Raw genomic sequence first — 24,937 nt, forward strand, 5'->3', positions numbered from 1 at the left:
AATTCATATATATAAAATGCACAAAAGGCTGCAATTAAAACGGTTCTAGTTAGAAATGTTCTTTTGAACCTCTTCTTTGTGGTTTCAAGCTCATGCGTATTGACATCGTTACAAATGTCCATTATTCAGCATTAAGCCGGGCATGCTGAATGTAGCCTACTGTTTGTTTGTTTTATGTATCTTTATTCAATGGAAAGTAAGATGTTTGAATTACACAGATACATTAACCATTACATAGCCACTGACAGGGCAGTAATTCATTTTTACTCATGTAGACCTTCTGAGGTTTAAATTGACCATCAGAATGAGGAAGAAAGGTGGTTTAAGTGATTTTAAACGTGGCATGGTTGTTGGTGGCAGAGAGGCTGGTCTGAGTATATCAGAACCTGCTGGGATTTTCCCCACACAACGTTATGGCATGGGCATGTGTGACTGCCAGTGGAAGTGGGTCACTAGTGGTTGCTATCGATGTGACTGCTGATAGAAGCAGCAGGATGCATTCTTAAGGGTACAGAGGTGTACACTCCGCTCTGATTCAGCCAAATATTGAAAACTGATCAGACAGCACTGGAAAATGCAAGTAGATATGACATGGCCCAATCCATACTGATAAAGGAACCAAATTTTTTGTGAAGGGAAAGAAATCACCTGACAGACCAGCTTTTCAGTTATTACAAACAAAACTGAGGGCAAAGAGAGACCCACAAGCAGTAGCTGAAGGCGTCTGCAGTTATGGCCTAGCAGAGCATAGGGAACACAGGATTTGATGACGTTGACGTGTATGGGTTCCACACTTCGGTCACCAACTGCGAATGATTTTAATCCAAGTATTAAAAATGATCCATATTTGTTAGAGCCTCTAAAAATCAGTAAACCTTGTATTAAAGCTGAAAGTCTGGAGTTCAGTCATTCTTATAGTGTATTTAAATCAATCAAATTATGGACCTAACTGTATTTGTAATATGCCATCTGCCGCTCTAGATTTGCACCAGCTCACAATTTATAACCATAAACTAATGCCTGCTGCATGTGTGGTCTGTGTTCATCTGTACGACTGCAGTAAAGAAAGACTGAAAGCTCCTGGTCCCCAATATTTACTAGCATGTCAAATCTTTGTTATTGGTTTTAAACTTCAGCTGTTGTTAATATTACCAGCGTGACAAAAATAGTTATAATCAACAATCAGATATGAAAAGGTTACTGATGAAATCTCCTTAAAATCATCCGTAATCTGAGAAGAGGAATGAACACAATGCCACATTAAAATTTAAACATTTATTGTTCAATTCATGTTACAAGGAAAAAAAACCCACCAGTATCTTTACTAAAATATATTAATAGATCTGAGCTTATAAAGACATTTCATACAGAGGAAATAACAGAACCTGTAAGACCCTATAAGAAAAGGCTCCCAGAGGCAGCAAGGACTTCAACACCTTGATATCATACAACTACTAAAACCTAAATCTGCATATTCAGCCTGAAAGAAGCATTTGATAATTAAGGACACCTACAGCCAGTATGTGTGTGCAAGCACTACAGCATCTATTTGACATAATATCCAGGTTCTCTGCTAGTAAAGGGGTATTTAAAGAGATGAGTGTAGCTATAAATACTTTGCACACTCCTATACAGACTGTATGTCTCTACAGGTATCATTCAGTGCACTGGTACATCACTATTCAAGGCCTCTGAGACAAATCTTGTATTCTTGAGAAAGAAAGCAGTTTTACACAGGACATGAATGGCATCCATCGTCAAGGCGAAGCTTGGAGGTATGTTAAATTTGTGAAACGTGGATGCAAGCGATTCCCCCAGTTTTCGTTAAAACCCACCACACCACAAATATCATACAGTGTACGCTGAGAAAACTGATGTGCTCTGTGACAAACATCCAAAACAGCGAAAAAAAAAATAACCCCAAAACAGAAAAGAAGATGATCAAATCTAACAATCCTACAAGTTCAAGATATGCTGTCGATTTGGGGTCAGTGATGAGGTTTGCATTTTAAAAAGCAGGAGTAGTGTTTAATGGTTTAAAATTATATAGAGAAGAAAAAAAATACTTCAAATACAACCAAAACTTTATTATTTACCTTTTGTTCTCGATGCCTAACAATAACATGAAAATAAAATAATAATAAAAAAAACCAACAGACATCAAGCATCAAACATCAGGCTTCTGGTCCATTTTGGCAAAAAAAGGAAAGACAAATAAAAGCAGGACACAGAGACAATAGAAGCAGGATTAGAGGATTGTCAGCATGCAACTTAAAGGAAGTGCAGGTTCACAAAAAGGCTGTCTTCCTCCTCTTCAGTCCAACCATCCTGTTAGTGCTTCTCATTCTTCTGCTCAGGCATTTATTTAAACTGCACCAAAGAGGGAAAAAAAAAAGTTGATATTCAGAAAAAAGCCACATTTTCATTTTCTAAATCCAGCAACACCAAGTGGATCACATTTGATGAGTGAGATTTTGAGCCCACTACATTCAATTAGATTTTTTTTCCTGAAAAAGCTGATGTACATCAGATAATATACCGATCAGACACATTCCTACTGAGAGCAATGATCTGCAAAAAAAAGAAAAAAGAAATTAAAACTCACACTGTATGCAAATTGATTTTTGGGTGGGATGTTGGGTTTCTGGGCCAGCGGAGGTTTCTTCATGAGACTGGGCTTTAAGGGTTTTGGTGACATGGTGACAGGATTGACCAGCGAGGAGGTTTCACCGTTCCCCTCGGCAAGCTGGTCCAGAGGAACTCCGGCTATCTCGTAGTGCTTCTTCCTGAGCTCGCCCAAGCGCAGACGCTCATTGTCTAGCATGCTCTCCAATTCTAACACTTTCACCTGAGGAGAGGGGGGGGGGAAAAAAAATTAAGTGAGGTATTTGTTCCTGCATCCACCACATTAGACCAGCAGAATTACATAAGCTGTACAGCAAAATACAGATTGAATCTCACTAAACTCGATATGAACAATTCACAGAAATGTGTTGAATGTGAGATTTCCACAGCCTCACAGTAAATATCAGGCAGGCATGCTTCAGTATGCCCCATGACTAACCTGTGACTCCATTTCTTCTTTTTTCAGCTTAATTAGCGACAACCCAGAGAAGTCCATTGTATCTGCAAATAAAAGGTGGGTGAAAGAGCCATATTAGATGCTCATCAGAGTTCATGACGGTCGGTTGCACACATCAGACTCCACTCACCTTTGTCCTCCAGGTGCTCCTGGCCCGTCTTTGTCGAGGCCACCACGTTAGCTGCCATTTCGTTCACGTGGCGAGAAGCGTGCTGGAGTTTTGTCAGCTTCTTGCTGTGGCGATCTGCCTTAACCTGAGAGCACCGGAGAGTGTGGTATGAGACAAGATTACACTATTCAAACTCTAAAGCCACAAAAGTCAGTATTTTTAATCCATCCATTTTCTAACACTTATCAGGGTGCAGGTTGTGCCATCTACACCTGCCACCTCCAACAGCTTCTCGAGAGGGACACCACGGTGTTCCCAAACCAGCTGAGATGCGCAATCTTTCCATTACTAAAAATAAATAAAATTAACTTCCCGCCCAGGACAGGTTTACTTTTACCATTTCCCCATGCTGGAGTCAGGCCTGGGGTAGGGCACTATGGTCCACCCTTAGCCCACAGGGCCCACCTTTCCAACACCTGTAGGAGGTGCTGCTACATCTCCTGAGAGGAACTTTTTGATTTTAGAAAGAAGAACCCAGGCCTGCAATAAAATAATCTGCCAGATTCATTATGTTTAACGTAAATTAGCCCCAGTTCTAGCAACTGTTCAATGTGTGGTCCTTCATTTAAAGTCAATAAGGCCCTCTAAAGCCGCCGAAGGAATAAACAGGAAGTAAAGTCTAGTCTAAATTCAGTTTTATGCAGTAATATTATTAATGTAACATTTTTTAATAATTTTGGGGGCTTTTTTGGCTTCATTTCATAAGGTCAGTAGAGACTGTCAGAAAAGCAGAGGGAGAGAGCGAGAGGGGAAGACATGCGGCAAAGGGCCGCGGGTCAGATTCGAGCCTGGGCTGGCCACTCTTAGTAGGATGAACAGGCGATCATATGCCACATGGCTTAGCTAAACCGGGGCCCTAATAGAAAATCTTTAACCTTTGTGTGTACATCTTACCTTTGAAGCCGCCACCAGCTGCGCCGTGCTTGCAGCAATCTCATGAGAGCAGACGATCAACTCCTCATATTTTCCCGTGTGCAGAACCACCTTATCAGCAGACTCTCTGTGAGAAATCGGGCAAACACACGACATTAATGCTTCAGCCTATGACAGGCTACACTTCCTGTTAAAAGGTCGTAAATGGATACTCAGAACAGCTGTGGATGCAGTTCCTGTTGCTCAAATGGTGCAGACCACTAGCTTCAAATAAGAATCATCATTCATTTCAGATGCAAAGAAATTCAATGAGAACTTACACCATCTCCGTGGCTCCCCATCCCACCGCCTTGGCAGCAGAAATGAGTCCCTCTGTCCAGCGAGAGTTTTTGGCATAGAACTCCCTAATGGTGGCTGCGCCCTTTACAAGAAAAACACCAGCACAGTTAGCCGATATTTCTGAATGGAACAGAGCGGCCCACTCTGATTTCAGAAACACAAAACAAGCTGCCACTTTTGGATTCAAAGCGAGAACAGTGTGACTCACCCGCCCACCCTCGACAATCTCCTTCTGCAAGTCGGTGGATGCTATGACCAGCATGCGGATGGCCTGGGGGAGATGGAGGAGGATAAAAGCACAGAATAAGACTAAAGAAAGCTAAAGGTTTAGTTGACTGGATTATTCAAAAAACAGAAGTGTAGTACATATGCTAATGAAAGAAATTAAAGTACAGTACCTTCATCAGGTCTGTGCAGCTGAAGAGGATCCTGTAAGTGCGGGGTGGGAGGTACAGAGAGTTAAATTGCTTTGGTCTTTAATAAACATGGTGATACTAATAAGAATAAAAATATGATCTGAAGAAATCTTCTTATAAGATTGTGTTTAATGAAGAAAAAAACAAAAAAACAAGAACAGGATAAACAAACCTTTCATTGACTTCCAGTTTAACTCCTGTGGTGTCTTTTCGTGCCTGACTCATCATTTCCTAAATGTACAGGGGAAAAAAAGGTAATCTCTTAAAATTAATACACTGCAGAGTACAAGTCTGTTCTTCACAGATAACATTAACATCTTCAAGTTAGAGTACTTACGTCGATCCTGCGGACTGCCTCCTCAATAGCTGCAGATGTTGCAGCCATCTCCTTGTCGACCAGGTCTCCCAGCTCCTCCTGACGAACGTCCAAGCCCTTTGGCCGCAGCTCCTGGATGGTACAAGCGGAAGTGTTTGGGAAAAGTCAATAAGACCAGAAATAATATTTTGTTTAAACCTACACAGGTAAAAACTGGAGCCTGAAGTAGAGCTCAGTGGTGTATGGTTGGTTACATTGCTAATAAGGAGTATAATTCAATAACTGACTCTTTAAGGCTCCTGTTTCCAAAGAAGCCAGGTGAAAACTGAAAGGATTACCACGTCTAAATAAACCCCCCAAAGTATTATGTATTATATGATTATACTGCAGACTGGACTTAAATAATCAAAAAAATGTTTAAAATCTTTCAGATTGAGGAGCAGGCTGGTTGACATTCTTGTGGAAGTCTGTTTTTTAGATTGTTAAATAGTTCATGTGTCAGTAATCCACCTGAGTTTTCTACATTCACGCTGCCTTTCAACTCTGATTGCTGACCTACATCCTTACCACTTCCTGTTTTTAACCTCAAACATGAAGATGGATCATTTAACATTTAACAGTGTAAACATTGTAAAGTGGCCTCATCCTCTGGCTTATAGGAATGATGCGGTATGATAGCAGACTGACATGATGTACAATATTAGGAGTAATATTTTTCTAAATGTAATAAGAATTACATTTAGAGTTTTTGGCATAGAATATAATTACATTTATATTTATTATAAAATGCAGTAATATTTTTCTAAATGTCCGCAGTTTTGCCCACAAGCAGCTTCCCCAGTATGGCAGCTTCACATGCTGTTCATATCTCAGATGGTGAACCAAAAGGCTCTTCAGGCTCAGTTAAATAGTTCCTGAATGCTTTGGAGTACATGCTTCCCATTAAATATATGTTTTCCCTCACCTGACCCAGGTGTAGGATCTTCTGTATGATTATGCGAATGGTGGCTGGGTCTGCCTTCTGTAGCGTGGCCTTGGACTTCATCTCCCCCAAGAACAGCAGACTCTGAGTGCCACAGCTTCGGCAGTTCTCCGTCAGTTCTGCGGGGCGTCGAAGATTAATCATCAGTCATACTTCTGCATCATTTATGCACCGAGTAACTAAATTCTAACATGTACTTAAAGACTAAAGGCTTGCATATCAGCATATGGTGTGGACAATAAACACATTTTTTTTTAAAGTACAAAGTTAAGAAAATAGCCAAGAAAATATTCCTTACTGTCGGCATGGTCAGTGGGTGCCATGTGTGCAGTAGCGCTGCCGTTAACAATTGTGTCCGCGGTCAAGTGAGAGAACTGGGTCAGAGATCTCAGCAGCGTGCCAGCATCTGGTTACAAGATCAGACAGTGAGAGGGCAGCAGGCCATATCAACGAGGATTACCGAGCAGCCACGAGGTCAGCGGGACCGAGCCGAAGCGGAGAGAACTCACCGCTCATGTTTCTCAGATAATCTGCATGGCCCTTTTTCACTTTGTCGATGGAGCCAAGTGCAGCCTCCGCCCGACTTATGAGGTAATCTGTTTGGAGGACAGCAAAAGATTAGAGGCCGCTCAATCTCTGCAACAGACATCAATATTTATGCATGTGGTCAGCAAGCTAGGGACACGCTCTGCCATTTAAATTTTTGAGCACAGGAATCGAACCTGGAGAGCTGGTGCAGCGTATATGGAGGGGATCATCCAGCTTGGCAATAGCATCTTGGATGATGGTCTCAGCTTCTGTTATAGTTCCCTGCAGCAGGGCAAACTGCTCCTCCAGAAGCTTCTGCTTCATCTTCTCCTCCTGACTTGTCTACATTTATACACACACAGGTTTACATACAGGTTTATGGCACTATTAAAATATACAAATATATACAAAGCATGCTGTTGGAGAGCTAGATGTAAATGTCTGTGTACAGCCACAGTGTTTTAGTTACTTTCAAAAATAGTTCAAAAAGGCAGCAGATGTCATCTTTATTACATCAGGATTTCTTTATATTCACATTTAGTTTAGCATCTTTTTCATTGCTTTAACTTTGTGTTGACTTTATCGCACATTTACTTTACTCACTATGTCTGGTCCAATTATTGTCTCTCTGCTGTAATTTATCTTCTGAGCATCAGCCTATAGCTCGCCTGTCAACATACTTTTGCTTAGATTTTAGAGACTTTGAAGTAAGAACGTTTTTGTGATATTCATACTCTTGTTACATCTAAGGACTAGAGACCAGGTGGCAATCTCTGCTCACAATGGAAAAATAAATGTTCCCAAACTGTCTGAGGAGTGGTTGTTGGAGGTTTCTGGCTATTGCTAGGTGAATTTAGTCTGTCGCATTGCTGCTTTAATGTGGTTGCCACTGTTGCAGCAGTAATAGGGAAAAAGCAAAAACCTTTACTGCGGTAGAATGAGATAATTAGATGGTCAAACTTTTATCCAACAGCTTATAAGGCATGATGTGTTAAAAATTTGTAACTGTATAGAAAACAAAGGGTATTTGGAAACCTCAGATCTCCAGGTGTGCAGGTGTAAATGTAACCATATAGTACAAATACAATGGACTGACTGCTGCATTTCTGGGACATTTATTTATGATCCGGGTTGCTTTGGCAAACAGGTTTAAAATAGCACTCTGCAGAGACCGCTGAGCTTGGCTCTTGTGTCCTGACTGACCTTCTCCTTCAGTTTTCCCTGCAGCTCTCCCAGCTCCCTGCTGGTCTTATCTCGCTCCTGCTGAAGCGACGACTGCTGCAGCTGCGCAGTCTGCCGCAGTGATGACAGCTCAGCCTCCTTCTCGCTCACAGACCGCATCAGACGCTCCTTCTCCGTCTGCAGAGCTGTCATCGAGCTGTTAATTTGCTCCGACGTCTGGCAAAAGAGAGAGCAGTGAGCGGAGCCTGGACAGGCAGATGGCTGCAAATGTCGGAGGAAAAGTCCAGGCGGTAACGTGCAGCACGCCTAAACTGACGACTAAATCGAGATGAGTTAGCTAGACGCCATGAAGGTTACCCCATGCTCACCTTCTCGCTGCTCTGCAGGGTCGCCTTGATACGGGTCACTTCTGCCATCTTCTCCTCCAGCTCTCTTTTCACCCTCTCCACCTCAAACCTCTGCTCTTCCATCTACAGTGATGGAAAACAGCATTAATCTTCTATACACGTAACTTGGACCAACCTTTGTGTCTCTTTTCTGCACTGGGGGAGATTTCATTTTAGGCCTGCTTCCAGAACAGAATGACCGTGCATTAGAAGTTAGTGAAGGTTATTTCTGCCTGTACGACTTACTGGGGCTCGCCCCCAAAAAAACAGAACCGATTCTAAGGGTCATCTAACCACATCTTTATTGATATATATACTGAGGTGTTAAAACTCCTCAACATGGGAGGTCATCTTTATGGGGAAAAGAGCAAAAACTCCATCAACCTTCATGTCAGATTCCTGCTTTATTCGATCCATCTCGAAGGTCAGCTGCTGTTTGGTTCTCTCTACTTCCTCCTGGGTCTGCTGGGTTACTGACAGCATCTTCACAGTGTCTGCACTCTGTCAGCACATTAACACACTTGATGTTACAACCCACAGCCAGATGCTGACATCTAATTTAAAGCCAACACCTCTGGACTGGTCTGCGGTCTGTGTATACCTTCCGAAGCAGCTCAGCATGGCTGCTCACCAGCTCTGTGTGCTTCTCCTTCAGCTTATTGTACCGCTGTTCAGTGGCTTGTGCCCTTTCTGCACAGACAAGACCAAGGAGAAAGATTTTTTATTTATTTTTTACATTTTCGTTGATGATAACAGTCTGTAAGTCTGTAAGAGTATTAACTGTGACTCTTACTTTCAGCCTCAATGAAGGTGGTCTGTAAGCTCTCGTGTTCAGTGTTGCGGCGGCGGGTCGCTTCGAGCTCCATGCGCAGCTGTTCATTTTCCACAAGGGCTCGTTGTTTCTGCGCACGCTGTTCTTCCAGCTCTGCCTCCAAACTGTTGATCTGGGATTTGAGCTGCGTGATGTAACGCTGAGCCTACAGGAGGAAAAAGAGACATGAGCATGTTTATATAAAAAGTTTGGGCCAGCTAATCTCCTCTTCCAGACATTTTGCATGAAAGCTGAAGTTGTGTCTGCAATGTCAGTCATCTCATTCAGAAGCTACTTGCCACATTCTACATGTCAGAAGTATTCACATCCTCCCAACACATGACCCAGATTCTTTTGCACGGAGCTAACCAAGCCCTGCACTGTCAAATGCAGACACACACACACACACACACACACACGAAACTGTCTAAGTCCATGCAACAGGCCATTCACTCTCAACAGCTCTTACCTCGGCTTTCACCCTCTCCAGCTCTGCTCTCAACAGCTCGAGTTCCCGCTTAAGGGTCTCAATCTGGAGGTCCCTGCCGGAGAGAAAAGAGTCCCATTCAAAGAAACTCCCGACACCATTGAAACAATGAAGGCTCGCAGTTAAAAACAGGCTAGCTCACCTGTCGTCAAAGCCTCCATTTGGAGGTCCGAAGGTTTGATCAAATATGTCCACTTGCTGAAAGCGGGAATCAGTAAATGTAACAGACAGCTCACACAGCAGTATGGTAACACCTGAGTACTTGAGTGGGTGTAGCATGCCGTACCTGCGGCTGAGCCTGTACGCTGGAGGTCGTGACGCTGGAGGTCGTGACGTTGTCGACCTCGATGAGCGGCTCCGGCTCGTCATCGTCGTCATCCTGCATCTCCGGTTCATCCTCATTGGGGATGACCACCACTGGCTTCACGTGTTTCGCCAGTGAGGCTGCATGCAGGAAGTTAGGCGGGGACTAAGAAGAGAAGACATTAAATTTTATGTACAGATTTCTGCAAATTTCAGACCGCAGATGTCAGTAGGGGGTCTGTGATAAAGATGTTGACGCCCCAAAATGGAGGCGGTCACTATCATCATCCTGCCTCCCTTCTTCCCCCTGTGTTCTTACTTCAGGCAGCTTGGGGATCTGGATGAGTCTCTTGAAGTAGATCATCTCTTTGGCTCTATTGAAGAAGTTCTTAAGCCTGGAGGACAAAAGAAAAACAAGCTTAACTTTAATATTCACCTCATATTTATGCACAATAATGTAGCACAAAGACAAACTTAGACATGTGCTACACATACTCTGCAGGCTCCATTCTCTTCTTACATTCGATCACTTTGTGCTTTATAAATAGATTTGATTTTGTGACTTTGTTACTCGACTGTGACAATGAGTGACGAATAAACCCCGGAGCTCCCTCTGAACCTTATGGCTACTGAACATAACATAAATGCATTTGTGTCACCACCTGACACAACAAAGGGCGGGGGGGGGGGGGGGGGGGGGGGGGGAGGGATGCATTTGCATTAGTTCCAAGAGCTGCGGGGACTGGGAGCGGCAAGATTAAGTTGCAAAGCTTCCACAGGTATTAAAAACTTTTAATGCAGTCACCCTTCTTTACTCATAGCCACCTACTTGTGGAACTGGTCGTGGAAACGATCACGATGTCCTTGCAAAGTATCAGCAGGGAGACCTAAAATTGATGAAATGGTCCAAGCATTTAAATCATTAAAGTCACAGAACATTAAATGACATTTGATTAATGAATAATAATCATCTTTACAGGCGTGCAGCTTGAACAGCAACTTGACGGCAAAGTGGTAGAGGTGACTGCAGTCCTGGATGACCTGGATCAGCGGAGCCAGGCGACACTGGCTTGATGTGAGAGTCGTCATGGCGAGGGACGAGTTAAGCTGTCGGAGCACTGAAAGGAAAAAAAAGAAAAAAAAAAAAGAGAGAGAGCATTTGCTACTTAATTAGTTGGCTGCATTTTATTTTGAAAATTTCTGAGTTGAATATTTTTCTTGATATGACAACCACATTGCAAAATTCTGTTTACAGTCTGATACGTGTTGCTGGACCTCCGCCCTGCAGGGACTGGGAGGATCATAGCATTACTGCTAAACTGGAGGAAGTTGCTTAATGTCTTCTAATTGCAAGCATTTCCTCACAAGTAAAAAACAAAAGAAAAAAAACAAAAAAAACAATGACGAGTCAAAACTGAGCCAAGAGTAACTGAAGCCACTTCATGAAGAAAACAAACTGCAGTCTGTGAAAACAGATAGACTGAGAGCTGCTGACAGTCCTGTTTTGAAAGGCTCTTAGCTTTTGTGCATTAATAGATAATGTCAGCAGGCAGCAGCTCTCAACCTCGACTCAGGTTACGCCTCCTTGGAAGGACAGAGGGGAGGAAAGGTGGGATGAGTTTTTGTTTTCACCTGTCTCGGCCAGCCGCAGCTCTGCGTCCATGTAATCAAACACTTCCACAGAGAGCTGGAAGCTGCAGGAGAGAAGTTGATACCTTTGTTAGACTGAGAAGGACACGCACTCAAACTATGACCCTGCGAAATGACACAGCAACTGGGCCTGTCTGTTTATTTTATTAACAAATGCAGCTGACAGCAGTATAAGACTGAGGAAGACAGGGATTTAAGGCTACACAGGCACTTAAAGCTCCATTAAATATTATGAAACTCACACATTATTAATGTCTGTTCCTGCAGCGCGCTCCAGCTCTTCATCTGTGATCTCCAGGTTTGCTGGGATATCGCCATGCTACAATGAGGTGCAGCTTCATGAGATTTGTAATGCAAATGTGGTTGAATTATCCATTCACATAAAGTGCATGTAAAACATGAGTGACGGTGCATTTACCTTCGTATGAAACTTCAGTTTTGTGCAGAGCAGCTTCGAGTAGAGAGTCACCAGCTGTCCGTATCTGTCATGGAGGTTGCCCTGAAAACCCCAAGGAGTGAGAAGAGCATGGGTTAAATGGGCAAGAGGCATTTTCGAGTTAATTCATCATTAAAAGAGCCAAATGTTGACTGAACAATGTAGCAGCTAAAAAAATATTCATTTCTGGATTTGACTGGGAAACAAAGGCTCAACCAACAACAGAGAGAGGCCAGTGCTTTTGTTTCACTTTATTAATCCCTAAATTATGTAAGAAGGAACTAAGGAAATTAGCCACCTGTAGCGATGACCAGCTGGCTAAAATGGTGGACGCTGGTACAGAAGAAAGCGAAAGTGAAACAAGCGATGGCTGTTTAATGATGAAAGAGCTTCAGGGTGTCAAACTGTTCAAAAGCAGATTTCAGGTGGCATCATTTCTACCAGACAGAGCAATTTTTAGATGCTCTCAGCACAAGGGCTTGCCACAGCGGGTCACTCTGCCTGCATTAATTTGGCATTTCTTACTTATGCCCCATAAGTAAAAATCACGATTTGTTTCTCCTCCCTGGACTGAATCAGTTTTTTTTTTTACCTTGTTAGGTGAATGTGTAAACCACTACACTATTTAACAACACTAGAAGAGCAAGTTTAAAAGGAAAAACAAAACCCCCCCAAAAAAACAACAACAACAACAAAACTCTATAAAATTGCCTTTATAAAATTATGATTAGTTTCTGAACTATAATAAGATCCAAGGACTCACCCATATTTCCCCAATTTCAACCATGGAGCTGTAATGTCTCGTGCAGTCTTGTAGAACCTGTGAAGACAACAGGCTGAATGAGTAAAAACTCAAACTTTGAATCATTTGTACGACAAAATATTCAAACAGTCACAGGTTTTAAAATTTTGCCTTAATTGCACTCCAGCGTCTGGCGCTTTAGGTAGTAATAGAAATGCAGGAGGGTACTTGGTGCCTTACATTGCGGTGCCCGTCTCGCAGGATTTTGTGCAGCACATGGCAGAACTTCCAGCAAAGGATGGAGCTGCTGGGAAAAGTGAAGCCCAGAGCGTAGGACCAGAAGGTGAAGGCTCCCTTCTCCCTGTGAGTGCCCAATATGATTCCTGTTGTCCTTCATTAAGGAAGCAAAAACCATCACAGCACTGTGCATTTTATAATCCATTTCTTTCTTTCTGGTAAGCACTAAAGACACAACGATGAGAAAATTCAACTTGAGTCAGATCACATCATGCATCTCTCCCCTCATGTTCCTGCAGCATATTTAAAATCTGTTTCTGTGGCCTTGTTTTGCTTCCAATAACATGGTTTCCAGCTTTATGATAGATCTGAATCAGCTCTATCTGGGATCATTACTCACTAATGGATAGCCACAAAAAGTCTGTCTGTGCCGGTTATGCTCAACACGAGCTCAGCTCTCGACACGATGACTAAAACATGTAATGAAAAACAAAGCTGGAACAATCATAGAAATATCGCAGCCTTTTCCTGACCTTCCTGCTGTTCAGGGGTTCCAGCCTGCTACTTGACCAGAAGTGTGACCAGATCATAAAAGTGACATGCTCTCTCATATTCTTTGGAGTGTTTGCTTAATCAGGTGGCGTTTAACGCTTCCGTTTTCCATCAATGTCCCTTTTTATTTTAAGTGAGGACTATTTTTAAAAAAAAAAATTTGTTTAGAGGTGGCAACTACCATGTCAAGCCTGTGTGCAAGTCATTTTGCTGAGATTTATTATTGAGGATACGTCGAGCATGTTTCTCTTTCACAGGTATCTCAGTGGAATTGATGGCTTTGCTGATGCTGCTGAGCTGAAAGAGAAGCAGAGAGAGGTTGTTAGAGCCTGAACGTCTTGATTCTCCACCCACACAAACATCACTTCCATTTGCAGGACTTACAATAGACATAACAAACATAATGCATTGCACCTTAACTGGGAAGCAAAACAAATGATAACCAGTTGTACGACATTGACTGGAGTCAAAGGAACAGTGACTGCACTGTGTACACAGTAATGTACTGATGGATTTCTGGCTGTCCTCTTTTGATTAGACTAATTTCAACCCATCCCGCTGATTACAGTGAACTAAATTTAGCTCACAATTGGACAAAGGTCATCATAAAAGTGCATCAGTGTGACTGCACCTCATGAACTTTCCCTTCGCTTTTAGTGTGATCTCATCTCTAGTAAGATAATCCACGTTTAATGTTTCTGTGCCACCCAAGTGAGACAACAAAACCACTTAACTTTATTACTGCTTTTCTGTGGGAACTGCGATCAGAAGAGACCAACCCCACATGGAAAGATAATGTCTGCCATTACCCCGCTGATGAGGCGCGTCAGAGTCGGAGTGTCATCAGATTTACGGGACACAAAGCGAGCTGATCTACAACCTGCTCGGCAGGTAAAGCGAGCACCGCTGACAAAGGAGCAGGAAGGGAAACACGGAAACACACACGGGGATCAATCTCCTCCTGGGGATTTACGCATTTTAAATCAATCACAGGGAGAACACACAACCACTCAGTGCCATCATCATCACCTCTATGTCTCGACAGTGGTTTCTGGATCATTTTCATAGTTTTTGTGATAAAAATATTTCTCAATAGTCTTCATTTAAACATATTCTTATGCATTTTATTTTATTTTTCAGAATCCCATCTGGAAATAAATTTGCTCTCTCAAAGTGACATTTATTATGATCAAAGCCCTATTAAACAATTTCTTTAACATGAGAGCCCAATCAAGAAAAAGACAGAGCTGCGTGCATAAGTTTACTTTTTCCCCTCCCCCCCCACAGTGTGAGACAACGTGTGCCCAGCTGCTGTTTCATGGCACATTGCCACTCACATAAAAGCGTTTTTCCCCACGCTATCCAGTTACTGAAATCAGCACAGAAAGCAGTGGTCAAGGCTTTGCAAAAGAACAAGTTATGTAAACAAAACAGGTACAAGCCCAGCCTGGATGAAACTCAATGTTGTGAACTATATGATTTCCAGAAAAACTTTTGTAAAAACAAACAAACAAAAACTGCAATCTGAATAGACGTTACAAATGTGTCTGTAGGTAGAGCACGAAAATGCTGTACAGCAGAGCCATGTAGAAGTAACATCTCTGATAAAAATCACTGCTGACCATCGCGTTTCCTTTCGGGAACATGAAAGATTGAAATCACTCATAATGACTGCATCGTGATCAAAGCAGAGTCTAGACAGCACAATTACGCTGGACCACTGATCCCAGTCATCGCTAAATTTAGGCTGAGAGGTGGGATATGCATGTGAGAATCACAGTAGGAATGGGGGGGGGAGGACAGGACACAAACATAAATTTCCAGACTAGTGTCCCACTGACGTTTCGCAATCAACCAGACCTTCTTGTTTCTGTCAGAACATGCAAGCTCGCAGCAGGTTAGTGAAGTGGAGCAAACTGGAAAAACACACAATAGCTGTGAGGAATTTAAGATCTGGGAGGTAATTTGGACAAACATAAAAGAGCACAAATATAATGCAAAGGGACATCATCTTGTTTACTTGATTGGCCTGTTCAGTACCGTCGATTCCTCCTGTGCATTTCTGTCTCTCTTTTTTTTTTTTTTAAACTTTTTAAATGCAGGTTTTTAATTTAATCACTGAGAGAATAATTTACGCACTCACAGATGTCAGCAACTTCCTGGATGGTGACAGCAGAAACTTAATATGGACATGAGGTAATGTAACAAGTGGATAAACTTGCCTATGAAAAAACAAAAGCCTGACCACAACATAGAGTGTAAACCCAGGACAGTGGTGCGAAGGTCCTGGGTTCAAGGTCCAGTTTGAGGCCTTTCTGTGTTGAGTTTGTTTCCCCCACAGCCTAGAAACATGCTCGGTGTTAGGTTTACTGGTGATTCTAACCATCCATAGATCTGGACGGTTGTATGTGTAAGTTCTGAAACAGATTTGCAACCCGTCCAGGGTGTACCCTACATCGTGCTCTGCATCGACTCCAGCCCCACTGCAACCCTTGAATGGATAACCAGAGGAAAATAGATGCATGGATGAAGTGAAAATGAGCGTTAAAGCAACAATGTCCACTGCAGCTGCTATCTGTACTTTTCTTACTGCATTTTTCCTGGTGAACTGTGCATGCCCCTCTATTCTCTGCTCTGGCCCACTTGTCAACCAATCAGCATTCGACCAACACGCAGCATCATCCACATCAAGCAAGTTGCAGTTGGGTTTTTGGATAACTGCCTGTTTGCAATGGTTGAAAACTGCTCTTAATAGTCAAATACTGCAACACTGCAAACTGACTACTTCATTACCGTAAACTAAGCTTTGGGAAGCAGCTGTAATCTTTGCCAGATCAAGCATGTTCATCCATCTGCTGTTCTAACCCAGGAGGAAATAAGGAAGCAGCCGAAGGTAACGTTACCCTTCAGCTTTACTGATATCATTACGGAACCAGCTAGCAGCTACAACTAATAAAAGATCATGTTAGTGTTACGAGTCCTGTCTGTAATGTACGTCAGTACGTCAGGCTGAAGGACATCACGTCTGACACTGTGGTCAGCAGCACAGGAGCACCACAGGGAACTGTGCTGTCCCCTCTTCTCTTCACCCTGTACACCTCTGACTTCTGCTACAACTCTGAATTATGCCATATTCAGAAGTTTGCAGACGACACAGCCATCATGGGGTGTATCTGGGATGATCAGGAAGAGGAGTACAGAAGTCTGGTGAGGAACTTTGTCGCATGGAGTCACACAAACCACCTGCAACTCAACACCTCAAAGACTAAGGAACTGGTTGTGGACTTCGGGAGGTCCAGAGAAGGTCCACTGCCGGTTCAGATAGAGGGGGAGGAGGTGGTCAACAAGTACAAGTACCTCGGGCTGTGGGTGGACAATAAACTGGACTGGTCATGCAACACAGAGCACCTGTATAAAAAAGCCCAAAGCCGACTGTACTTCCTCAGGAGGCTGAGGTCTTTTAACATCTGCAGGAAGCTCCTGAGGATGTTTTACCAGTCGGTGGTTGCTGGAGTACTTTTCTATGCTGTGGTGTGCTGGGGGAGCAGCACAGCAAAGAGGGAATCATCCAGGCTGGAGAAACTGATCAGGAAGGCTAGCTCTGTGGTCGGCATGAAGCTGGACACTCTGGTGACAGTGGCAGAGAAAAGGACATTAAAGAAACTGCTGGACATTATGAACAATGCTGGGCATCCTCTGCACACGGCCATAAACAATCAGAAGAGTCTGTTCAGTGACAGGTTGCTTCTCCCCAAGACAAGAACTAACAGACTTAAAAACTCCTTTGTCCCACACGCCATCAAACTGTTTAACTCCTCTCTGGAGGGGAGAGGGAGGGGAAACAGGAGGACAAAGGAGGGGGGAACAACTAAGCTGTAGTGCCTCTTCACCTCACTGTACAATACCTTGTGCAATACTTTTTGTAAATAGTCAACAGTGCAATAGACTCAATACTTGAAATGTGCAATTCACTTGTATTTTTATTTTTTATTCTATTTATCCCCTTTGTATATTTCATTTATATTTGTGTGTGTGTGTGTGTGTGTGTGTGTGTGTGTGTGTGTGTGTGTGTGTATGTATGTATATATAACAATTCTGTAACTGTAACTTCGGTCGTTGCTGTGCTTTTTTTTGGAAATCGAATTTCCCAGAGGAACCCACCCGAGGGATTAATAAAGTTCTATCTTATCTTATCTTAATGGTATAATAGAAGGTGTTAATTTAACAAAAATTATTTCTCTATATAAACTTTCTAAAACTGCATCAACCAGCAGTCTAAATTACCAACGTGAAGTCTGTTGGATCAGGAATGAAAATATTAAGCCCAGTCACCGAACACAGGACAACCTGCTTTGTTTTTTTGAATACCACACACTCTCTGTCAATCAACTTTAAAAACCTACTTAATTGTTTTGTCTTCATGAAAATAGTACCAAGTATTTTCCTGAGTATTTGTATGAAGCTTGAAATTCTAGCATTGTCACTGGTCCCCATCACATCACAGCTGTTGAATCCAACCACATTTGTATGATTTAGGAGGTCTGCTTTAGAACGAGTGCACTGTACAAGAGAAAAATCGGACACGCAGCTCAATCACACCCTCCCTTTTATCACAAATTACCTCTCCTGATAGAAAAGCTTTTTAAAAACACAAACATGTGACCAGAATATACAGTGGAAGCTTAAAATAAAAGCCTTGATAAGACCCCGGTTGTCTAAAACACTGACCGGGGAAGTCCACACCACAGAAAGGTTTATGTTTTAAACCATAATCACATATCAGTGGCAGCTCTGCTTTATCCAACAAAACATTATGAAAGCTCCTTTAATCTGAAGGTTGCCACCACGCTGATCCATGCACACAAGCTCCAGAAGAAGCATGGTCACACACAGGAGAGCACAGAGGGGCTACTGTGGGTGAAGACTGAGGTTCAGAGTTAGAGAAGGGGTGTAGCGCTTAACAGGAGACCCTCCCTTCCCACAAGCTTCTGACGCAAATTAACCGTGAGTCCCTCGTTTTCACAGTGCGAGTGTGGCTGTCTGTGCGACAATGAGGGGCTTGTTGGAGGAGGAAGGCCGTCAGCTGGGGTAGAAGATTGGGTTGGATGGGGGCCGCGCTCTGGCACACAGAGCCTGGCACAGAGGCCTCAACAGATGGCTGCTGAGCAGCGAGGCTGCAGGGAGACTCTCATAGTACATTCAGAAAGGCTGACTGTCAGAAAACAGCGAGACAGCCAACAGGACAAGCTCATGCTTTATACAGTTTAAAAAAAAAAAAATGATAAAAGTACATTATATGTGTTACAAGCAAAAAGATTAATTGCACTAAAATGGAAAAAAAAAAACAAACAAACAAGGGAACCGAGTAGCACACAGTGGATAAAACAAATGATGGTGGCTTTGCCATTGGAGCGGATAACATGTATACTGAAAAGGAAATTGGATGTTTTTGAGAAGGTGTGGAGACCATTTGTGAATTTTGTAGAAGGATTTGTATTATCTGAGGAGGACGAGGACTGAGGGCAATGACATTTGATTTGGGATAATGACAAATTTAGGCCTTTAATGGAGTGATAAATCTGACGACTTTTGTTTTCTTTTTGCTGTCTGAGAGGAGTGTATGTTCATGTAGTATTTAGAATGTTGGACTGTTTGCAAGTCATTAAAATGTAAAAAATAATAAAGATATTGTTGGGGGGGAAAAAAAAGTACATTATATGATTTACAGCCACAATCTTTACTGCAGCACTTTCTAAGCTGTAACGGGTTAGCACCAGTATACACACACTCTTAAATGCCTTAGGCAAGGAACAGGTGCTGGTTTGGCCCACAGGGGTCAAACTAGCAACCATTCACAAACAAATAACAGTTACGTTAATTTATTTTTCAATATTTGCCTGCTTACTTGTTGGGTCTGCACAAATCCAAAAAATTAATGAGATCAAATATCACAATGCACATTTTTATTTTGAAAAGCTCCAACAAGAGACGGTTTGGACTCCAAACTTAAAAATAAAATTAAAAAAAATCAGATAACCCTTTAATAAAAACAGCATCGGGTAATTTCTGCTAATCTATTAATCAGCTGCAGCTCTTGTTAGTCAGCCTCTACCCACAGCACTAGGTCTCACTATCTAGCCTCACATCAGCCTACACCAAACGCTCCTACACAGCGATACCATTTGCCTATGGCACGGTAAAGTCAGATGAAATCCAAACTTTCTACTAACACAGCCATTCAGTCCGAGAGCTTCAAACATGCCGGCACCGTTTCCTGGAGGCTGGTTCAGATGTGGTTAAACCCTCTGACCAGCACAGAGGAGAAGTGAGAGAAAGAAAAAGCCTGGACTAATCCCTGAGGCCTGCCATACGGTCTGCTGCCAGCTAGCATTACTACACAGTGCACACCCCAAGCACGTAGCTTTAATGCCTTCAACCTCCTTGCGTCTGAGCTTACCTGGTCGTCTCTGGCTTTCAGCAGCATGTCCATGTGCTTGGACATTGTGGTTTAGATGAGAGTGCGTGAAGTTAACAAAGTCAAATGACACCAGAACTGTTTCACACTGGACTCAACGCCCCAAGGCACGAGCACTTATTGCTGGTTCTTATCAGCTTAATTCAACAGAGTGCTGCTGAGGCTCTGGCTGACAAGGTCAAGCGCAGACATGAACACAGCTCACGTCTCTTAGCTGAGGTTACCTGCAGGTAGAGTTAATGGTAACAAATCACATGACTGGCATACCAAAAAGTGAAACCAGGGTCAAAAATCAACCATAGAAATGGAGAATCAAAGATTTCAGTGATTTTAAATATCCTCTCAGATCAAATGGCCTTTTTCATTTGGTGTTTTATTAACATCTTTTGTTGTTATCTTGTTTTATGACTGACTCATTCTGCTTCTCCCACATCAACACAGGCAATAAACCTAACAGTACTCCACATCATGTGTCTTATTTTGTCCTAACAGAAACGATGTACAGGGAGCAAAAGAAACACCATATCTAAAACAACCTCCCAACCCAAAAGCAAAAAAGTTCATTTGACTTTCATCCAAATTATAATCCCTCAGATCTGGTTTATAATCCACTATTAATGCATGAAAGTGGGAAATAAATGGTGGTGTTATTACCAAATATAACTGTACCATCGGTCATGGAATCACCCACCCAAACAGCAGCATCAGTACGTGGTCTCCAAGGGTGCCAAAGCCACTCTTTGAGCTACCTCCTGCAAGCAACCCCACCCACCTACTCTTCAAATCCTCAGTTTCAGAGGTGCAGCCAATCAGAAGACAAGCCTTAAAGGAAGTAGGGAGAGAGCTTAGGAGGATGAGGTAAGGAGCAGCACTCCATTCGATGTGGAGGGAGGAAATGAGTCTGAAATCCTCACACTCTTTAGAGGAAGCTCATTTCCACCATTTCTATCTGCACTCTCCTTAGTCACTACGCAGAGCTCGTGGCCATAATTGAAGCTTGAAACGATAAAGCAACAGTGTTGCTCGTCTTTCTCTTCACTACAGACCCAGCGCAGCACCAGTCACCCTCATCCTTCTTTCCTTCCTCACGACGACAACTCCAAGATACTTAAACTCCTCTGCCTAGAGAAGAAACTCATTTCCAACCTGGAGTGGGCAAGGCACCCATTTAAAGCTAGGAACCACGACCTCAGAAATCCAGGTGCCAACTTTAACCCCAGCATTTCACACTGGATGCAAGCAGTAGGTCATCGGTCAATGAAGTCAACAGAACCGCATAATCTGCAAACAGCACAGAGGACATACTGAGACCACCGAACCCGCCTGAAGCCCCACAGCTGCGCCTAGAAATTCTGTCTATAAGAATTATGAAGCAAATTGGTGACAAAGCGGCAGGCCTGGATAACACCTACCATAGGAATGAGTCAGAGTTGTACACCTCCACGGGGAGGCTGAGGAATGTGAGCCCCAAACAGAATGAAGGTCGACTTTAATGAATCTATCACCACAATGTCCTTCAATAAGTTTACAAGCTGGAGCAAACATGAATAGTAACAGCTACAAGGAAAACAAAAAGCCAACAAGGCTCATATTTAGTTACCTTTAACAGGACTGGATGAAGTACATGCATTAAAAAGGTATGATGACAGTGTAGATGAATGAACTTGGAGTGAACACAAGGGAAGAGTAGCTGCAGATATGGAGATCACTGGGTCATGACTCAGTTTTATATCTAACTGAATTATCTTTATTGCATTAAAATAGCAACAAAACATATGCTGTTCGCTGAGCTGTTAGCTCGTGACTCACATGCCGTTTATTAATATTAGTAGCTGTGGAACATAAATATAATGAAACCATGGCTCAAACATCTCAGCACCAAACCATGACAGCAGGATTACCACTGGCCTGTTATGAGTGAAAATATAAGGATGTCACAGGCAAACACGGCTTGTTATGTAAATATAAAGAATGTGCACATTCTGTATCAAAGTCACTTCTTGTAATAGATTTTGCGCACAGACCAACAAGGCTGGAACTACTAAGAACCTAAAAAACCCAAACTCTAATAACATGCAGTGACCTGTGGAGTAAAGTGGCTAAACAGTTAACCAGAAACCTTTTCATTCTCTCTACTCCCACTGAGTAGCTGAATTTGCCCTTTCCTACTCCCATCCCCCCCTTACCTCTGCCTCTCATGGGTGCTTACTCAGGCAACAGAGTGCAAACAGTACAGTGCGCACAAAAACACACAAGCTGCTGTGCGAGACGGTTCACCTTGGTACCGAGGTCGACGTGAAAAGGCAAAACAGGAGGAAAGAGAGAGAGAGTGGAAGTAAAAAAATAATAAAAAGCAGCACCAGAGTAGCTTCAGTCTCTCAGCTCTCCCTACTACATGCAGCAGCCTCTTTAATATAACAGGATTAAATTAAGAGAACACATTTTAGCAACACTATGCAACATTTAAAGCAACAGTCTGTATAAATTGTATGCAATTAGCACACTATTTGAGACAGGAGTCCAGATTCCTCATTCTGCCAGGACTTCATTTGCATTTTGACCGGGTACGGTTGTCAATGCAGCTCGACTGCTGCTTGTATTTTATTTATTTGTTTAACCTTTGTTTCACTAGGAAAATATAACTCTGGAGATTTAAAAGTAAAAATCTCTCACAAGAGTGGCCAAGCCAAGACAAACAGCAGTACAATCAGCAGAGCACACACTGAGGAAGAAGTACACAAAACTACACTAAAACACAGCTGGTGAAAAAAAACAATAAAATAAAGAATTTATAAACATCAGCAGCAATAAAGTCAGTCATCAATAAAAGTCATTGGCTTATACCTCATTTCTGATATGAGACAAGCTTTAAAGTTGTAATAAATCTTCGTGCACCAGCATGTGTAAGCATTGTGAAGATGTGCATGTAAATATCACCATCACTATAATCCAGCAAAGACAAAGGTTAAGGCAATAAAAAGAACAGAATGGACTTAATGGTGAAGTAAAAGGTTTCTCACTAGTTACTGAATGTGAGGCGTAAAAGAGAGAGTGTCAATTATAATCTTAAGTACTTTTATTGAGATACTAACTCATTCTAAGAGCCCTGAACTGCATGATCCCACCAAAGACTGTTTATACATTAAATAAATAACAGTGGCCCTAGACACGATCCCTGTGGCACTCCTCTATTCATATTAAGTACCCTGGAAATGACTCCTCCTACCTCCACACTCTGAATCCATCCAGCAGCTTTTCTTTCTGAGGACCCCCCACTGAAGTATTTGCTTTAGGAGTTTATGATCCACTGTGCCAAATCCCTTGACTAGACCTGATTATGCTGAGAATTTGAGCAGCTCCCTGAAACCCATATTTTACGTGCAATGTATCGTTTGACACAAAGGAACATAAACTACAAGTCTGACAACAATGCCTAGTTTTGAAAGCAAAGCCACACCTGCTTCTTGTCATTTGCTGAGCCACAGTAGTCTGAGAACCTCAGCTCCACCTCGCTACACGTGCGTCAAAAGCAAATAAAACACCGAGTAAAACACACGCCCAGCGGAGGAAACGCTCCACTCAGTTCAGATAAATTAGGGCTGTAAGCCTGACCGGCCGGACAGCTGTTTGTTTAGTTACTCAACTCGCTTCGGCTCTGGTGTATCTGTGTTCTCCACCTGAAAATGTAGCCATAGCGTCTCCGGGGCTTTAGCCAATAACACGAATGCACAACATGAATCCACCAGTGCCCGGGTTAGCTCTTCGCCATGTATGGAACAGTGCAGTGGAGTAAGGAGCAGAAACCACAAAGCACCTGTTGTGTGAGGAATGAGGGCAGCCTTCATTTCTTCACTGCACACATTCAAAAGAAACTGAGGTGATGTTTTAGGATAGTTTGTCAAAGTTAAGGGTCTATTTTTCATGTTTTCAAAAAACAAAACACAACAACCAACAAAGAAACGAAACGTGAAGGTGGTTTAGGAAAAAAAAACGGGGAGAGAGATGCCTATACTAGGGGAAAAGGTGGCCAAACCGGAAGGACTAGATGAGCATGATACCGGGATACCAATGGAATGACTTCAGTGCGCAATGGCAAAGCACTTTCAGCATTGTGTTTAAACAGTCCAAATTTACAACGCTATGCCAAAGAGTTTGTACTTATGGTCGGCTTAATGTTCCAGTATAGGCCATACAGTCAGTCAGTCAGACACACACACACACACACACACACACACACACACACACACACACACACACACACACACACACAGGGGGCATCCCTCGTGGGCTCTTTCAGTGGCCACTGGTAAAGCTGCGACGCCTTCTGGGCAGTTAATTCACTCATTAAGCATTTAATTTGGGGACAGATATTCACTCATCCTCTGAAGCCACCGAAGGCCTGAATAAAACCCAGGTTTACCGTCCGTCCCACAGCGGGCATTAACCCGTCGTTTCCTGCATATTTACCTGCTGCTTGTCAAAATGATCCCTCTCCGCGCCGAGCCTGACCTCAGTCCGCTTGGATTTCACCCGTGTGGGTACATGACCTAAGCTGCTCATCCTCTAGATTTCACTTCTTTAATTTTTTACGATGATGGCTTTATTAACAAACAGTCACTCCCCCTCTTTACGCAAAAAAAAAAAAAAAATCACCAAAAACGTCCGAATGAAAGCGAGGTTCAGCAGCGGTCTCTTCTTCTATGTAGACTGCTGGCTGTGAGCGGGGGTGCCACGGTCATTTCCAGGCTGCCGCTTCATTACTCCGATGCATCACGGCTGAAGGAGGAAACGCTAATGCGAGAAAATGCGGTGAGTTTGCCTCGCGTTACGTGGACGGATCCTCCCCCTAAGGTGGAGGAAATCATCTGCGCGTCCTCCTCCGCTAAAGTCATCCTCCTACATGAAGGTCGTTTTCTTTTCCTTTTCTTTTTTTCCAGCTGTAATGATTACGGCGCAGATTTCACGTCGACT

General features: G+C 42.8%; 1 protein-coding gene across 2 annotated transcripts; it reads right to left on the reverse strand.

Annotated features, from left to right (window-relative positions):
• Positions 1 to 1,260: 1,260 nt before the first annotated feature.
• Positions 1,261 to 24,775, reverse strand: hip1rb (huntingtin interacting protein 1 related b). 2 transcript variants are annotated; one of them, XM_004544670.5, is made up of 32 exons: positions 24,434 to 24,775; positions 13,725 to 13,788; positions 12,943 to 13,085; positions 12,724 to 12,780; positions 11,943 to 12,023; positions 11,767 to 11,843; positions 11,507 to 11,568; positions 10,852 to 10,992; positions 10,704 to 10,761; positions 10,194 to 10,269; positions 9,858 to 10,040; positions 9,714 to 9,769; positions 9,554 to 9,626; positions 9,067 to 9,250; positions 8,875 to 8,963; positions 8,658 to 8,774; positions 8,256 to 8,357; positions 7,909 to 8,103; positions 6,900 to 7,047; positions 6,687 to 6,773; positions 6,476 to 6,583; positions 6,160 to 6,296; positions 5,217 to 5,327; positions 5,052 to 5,110; positions 4,862 to 4,892; positions 4,672 to 4,734; positions 4,445 to 4,545; positions 4,146 to 4,251; positions 3,213 to 3,336; positions 3,065 to 3,126; positions 2,606 to 2,848; positions 1,261 to 2,370 (listed from the first exon to the last, which is right to left on the reverse strand). In XM_004544670.5, the coding sequence occupies exons 1-32, from the start codon at positions 24,524 to 24,526 to the stop codon at positions 2,362 to 2,364; spliced, it is 3,240 nt and encodes a 1,079-aa protein (XP_004544727.1). In that variant the 5' UTR covers positions 24,527 to 24,775; the 3' UTR covers positions 1,261 to 2,361. The 2 variants fall into 2 exon arrangements, with proteins under 2 accessions (XP_004544727.1, XP_004544728.1); XM_004544671.5 differs by lacking the exon at positions 24,434 to 24,775 and adding an exon at positions 19,949 to 20,051.
• Between the last annotated feature and the right edge of the window lie 162 nt (positions 24,776 to 24,937).

The sequence above is a fragment of the Maylandia zebra genome, linkage group LG12 (assembly GCF_041146795.1).
Source record: "Maylandia zebra isolate NMK-2024a linkage group LG12, Mzebra_GT3a, whole genome shotgun sequence".
Classification (NCBI taxonomy): Eukaryota; Metazoa; Chordata; class Actinopteri; order Cichliformes; family Cichlidae; genus Maylandia; species Maylandia zebra.

Bases quoted from the DNA above. Each gene is read 5' to 3' on its own strand.
- hip1rb (XM_004544670.5), bottom strand. From the start codon at position 24,526: ATGAGCAGCTTAGGTCATGTACCCACACGGGTGAAATCCAAGCGGACT. The intron at 10,993-11,506 runs GTGAAAACAAAA...TTTTCCTTTCAG, and splicing joins GCTGCGGCTGGCCGAGACAG to TGCTCCGACAGCTTAACTCG. The intron at 7,048-7,908 runs GTCAGTCAGGAC...GTATAAATGTAG, and splicing joins AGGGAAAACTGAAGGAGAAG to ACAAGTCAGGAGGAGAAGAT.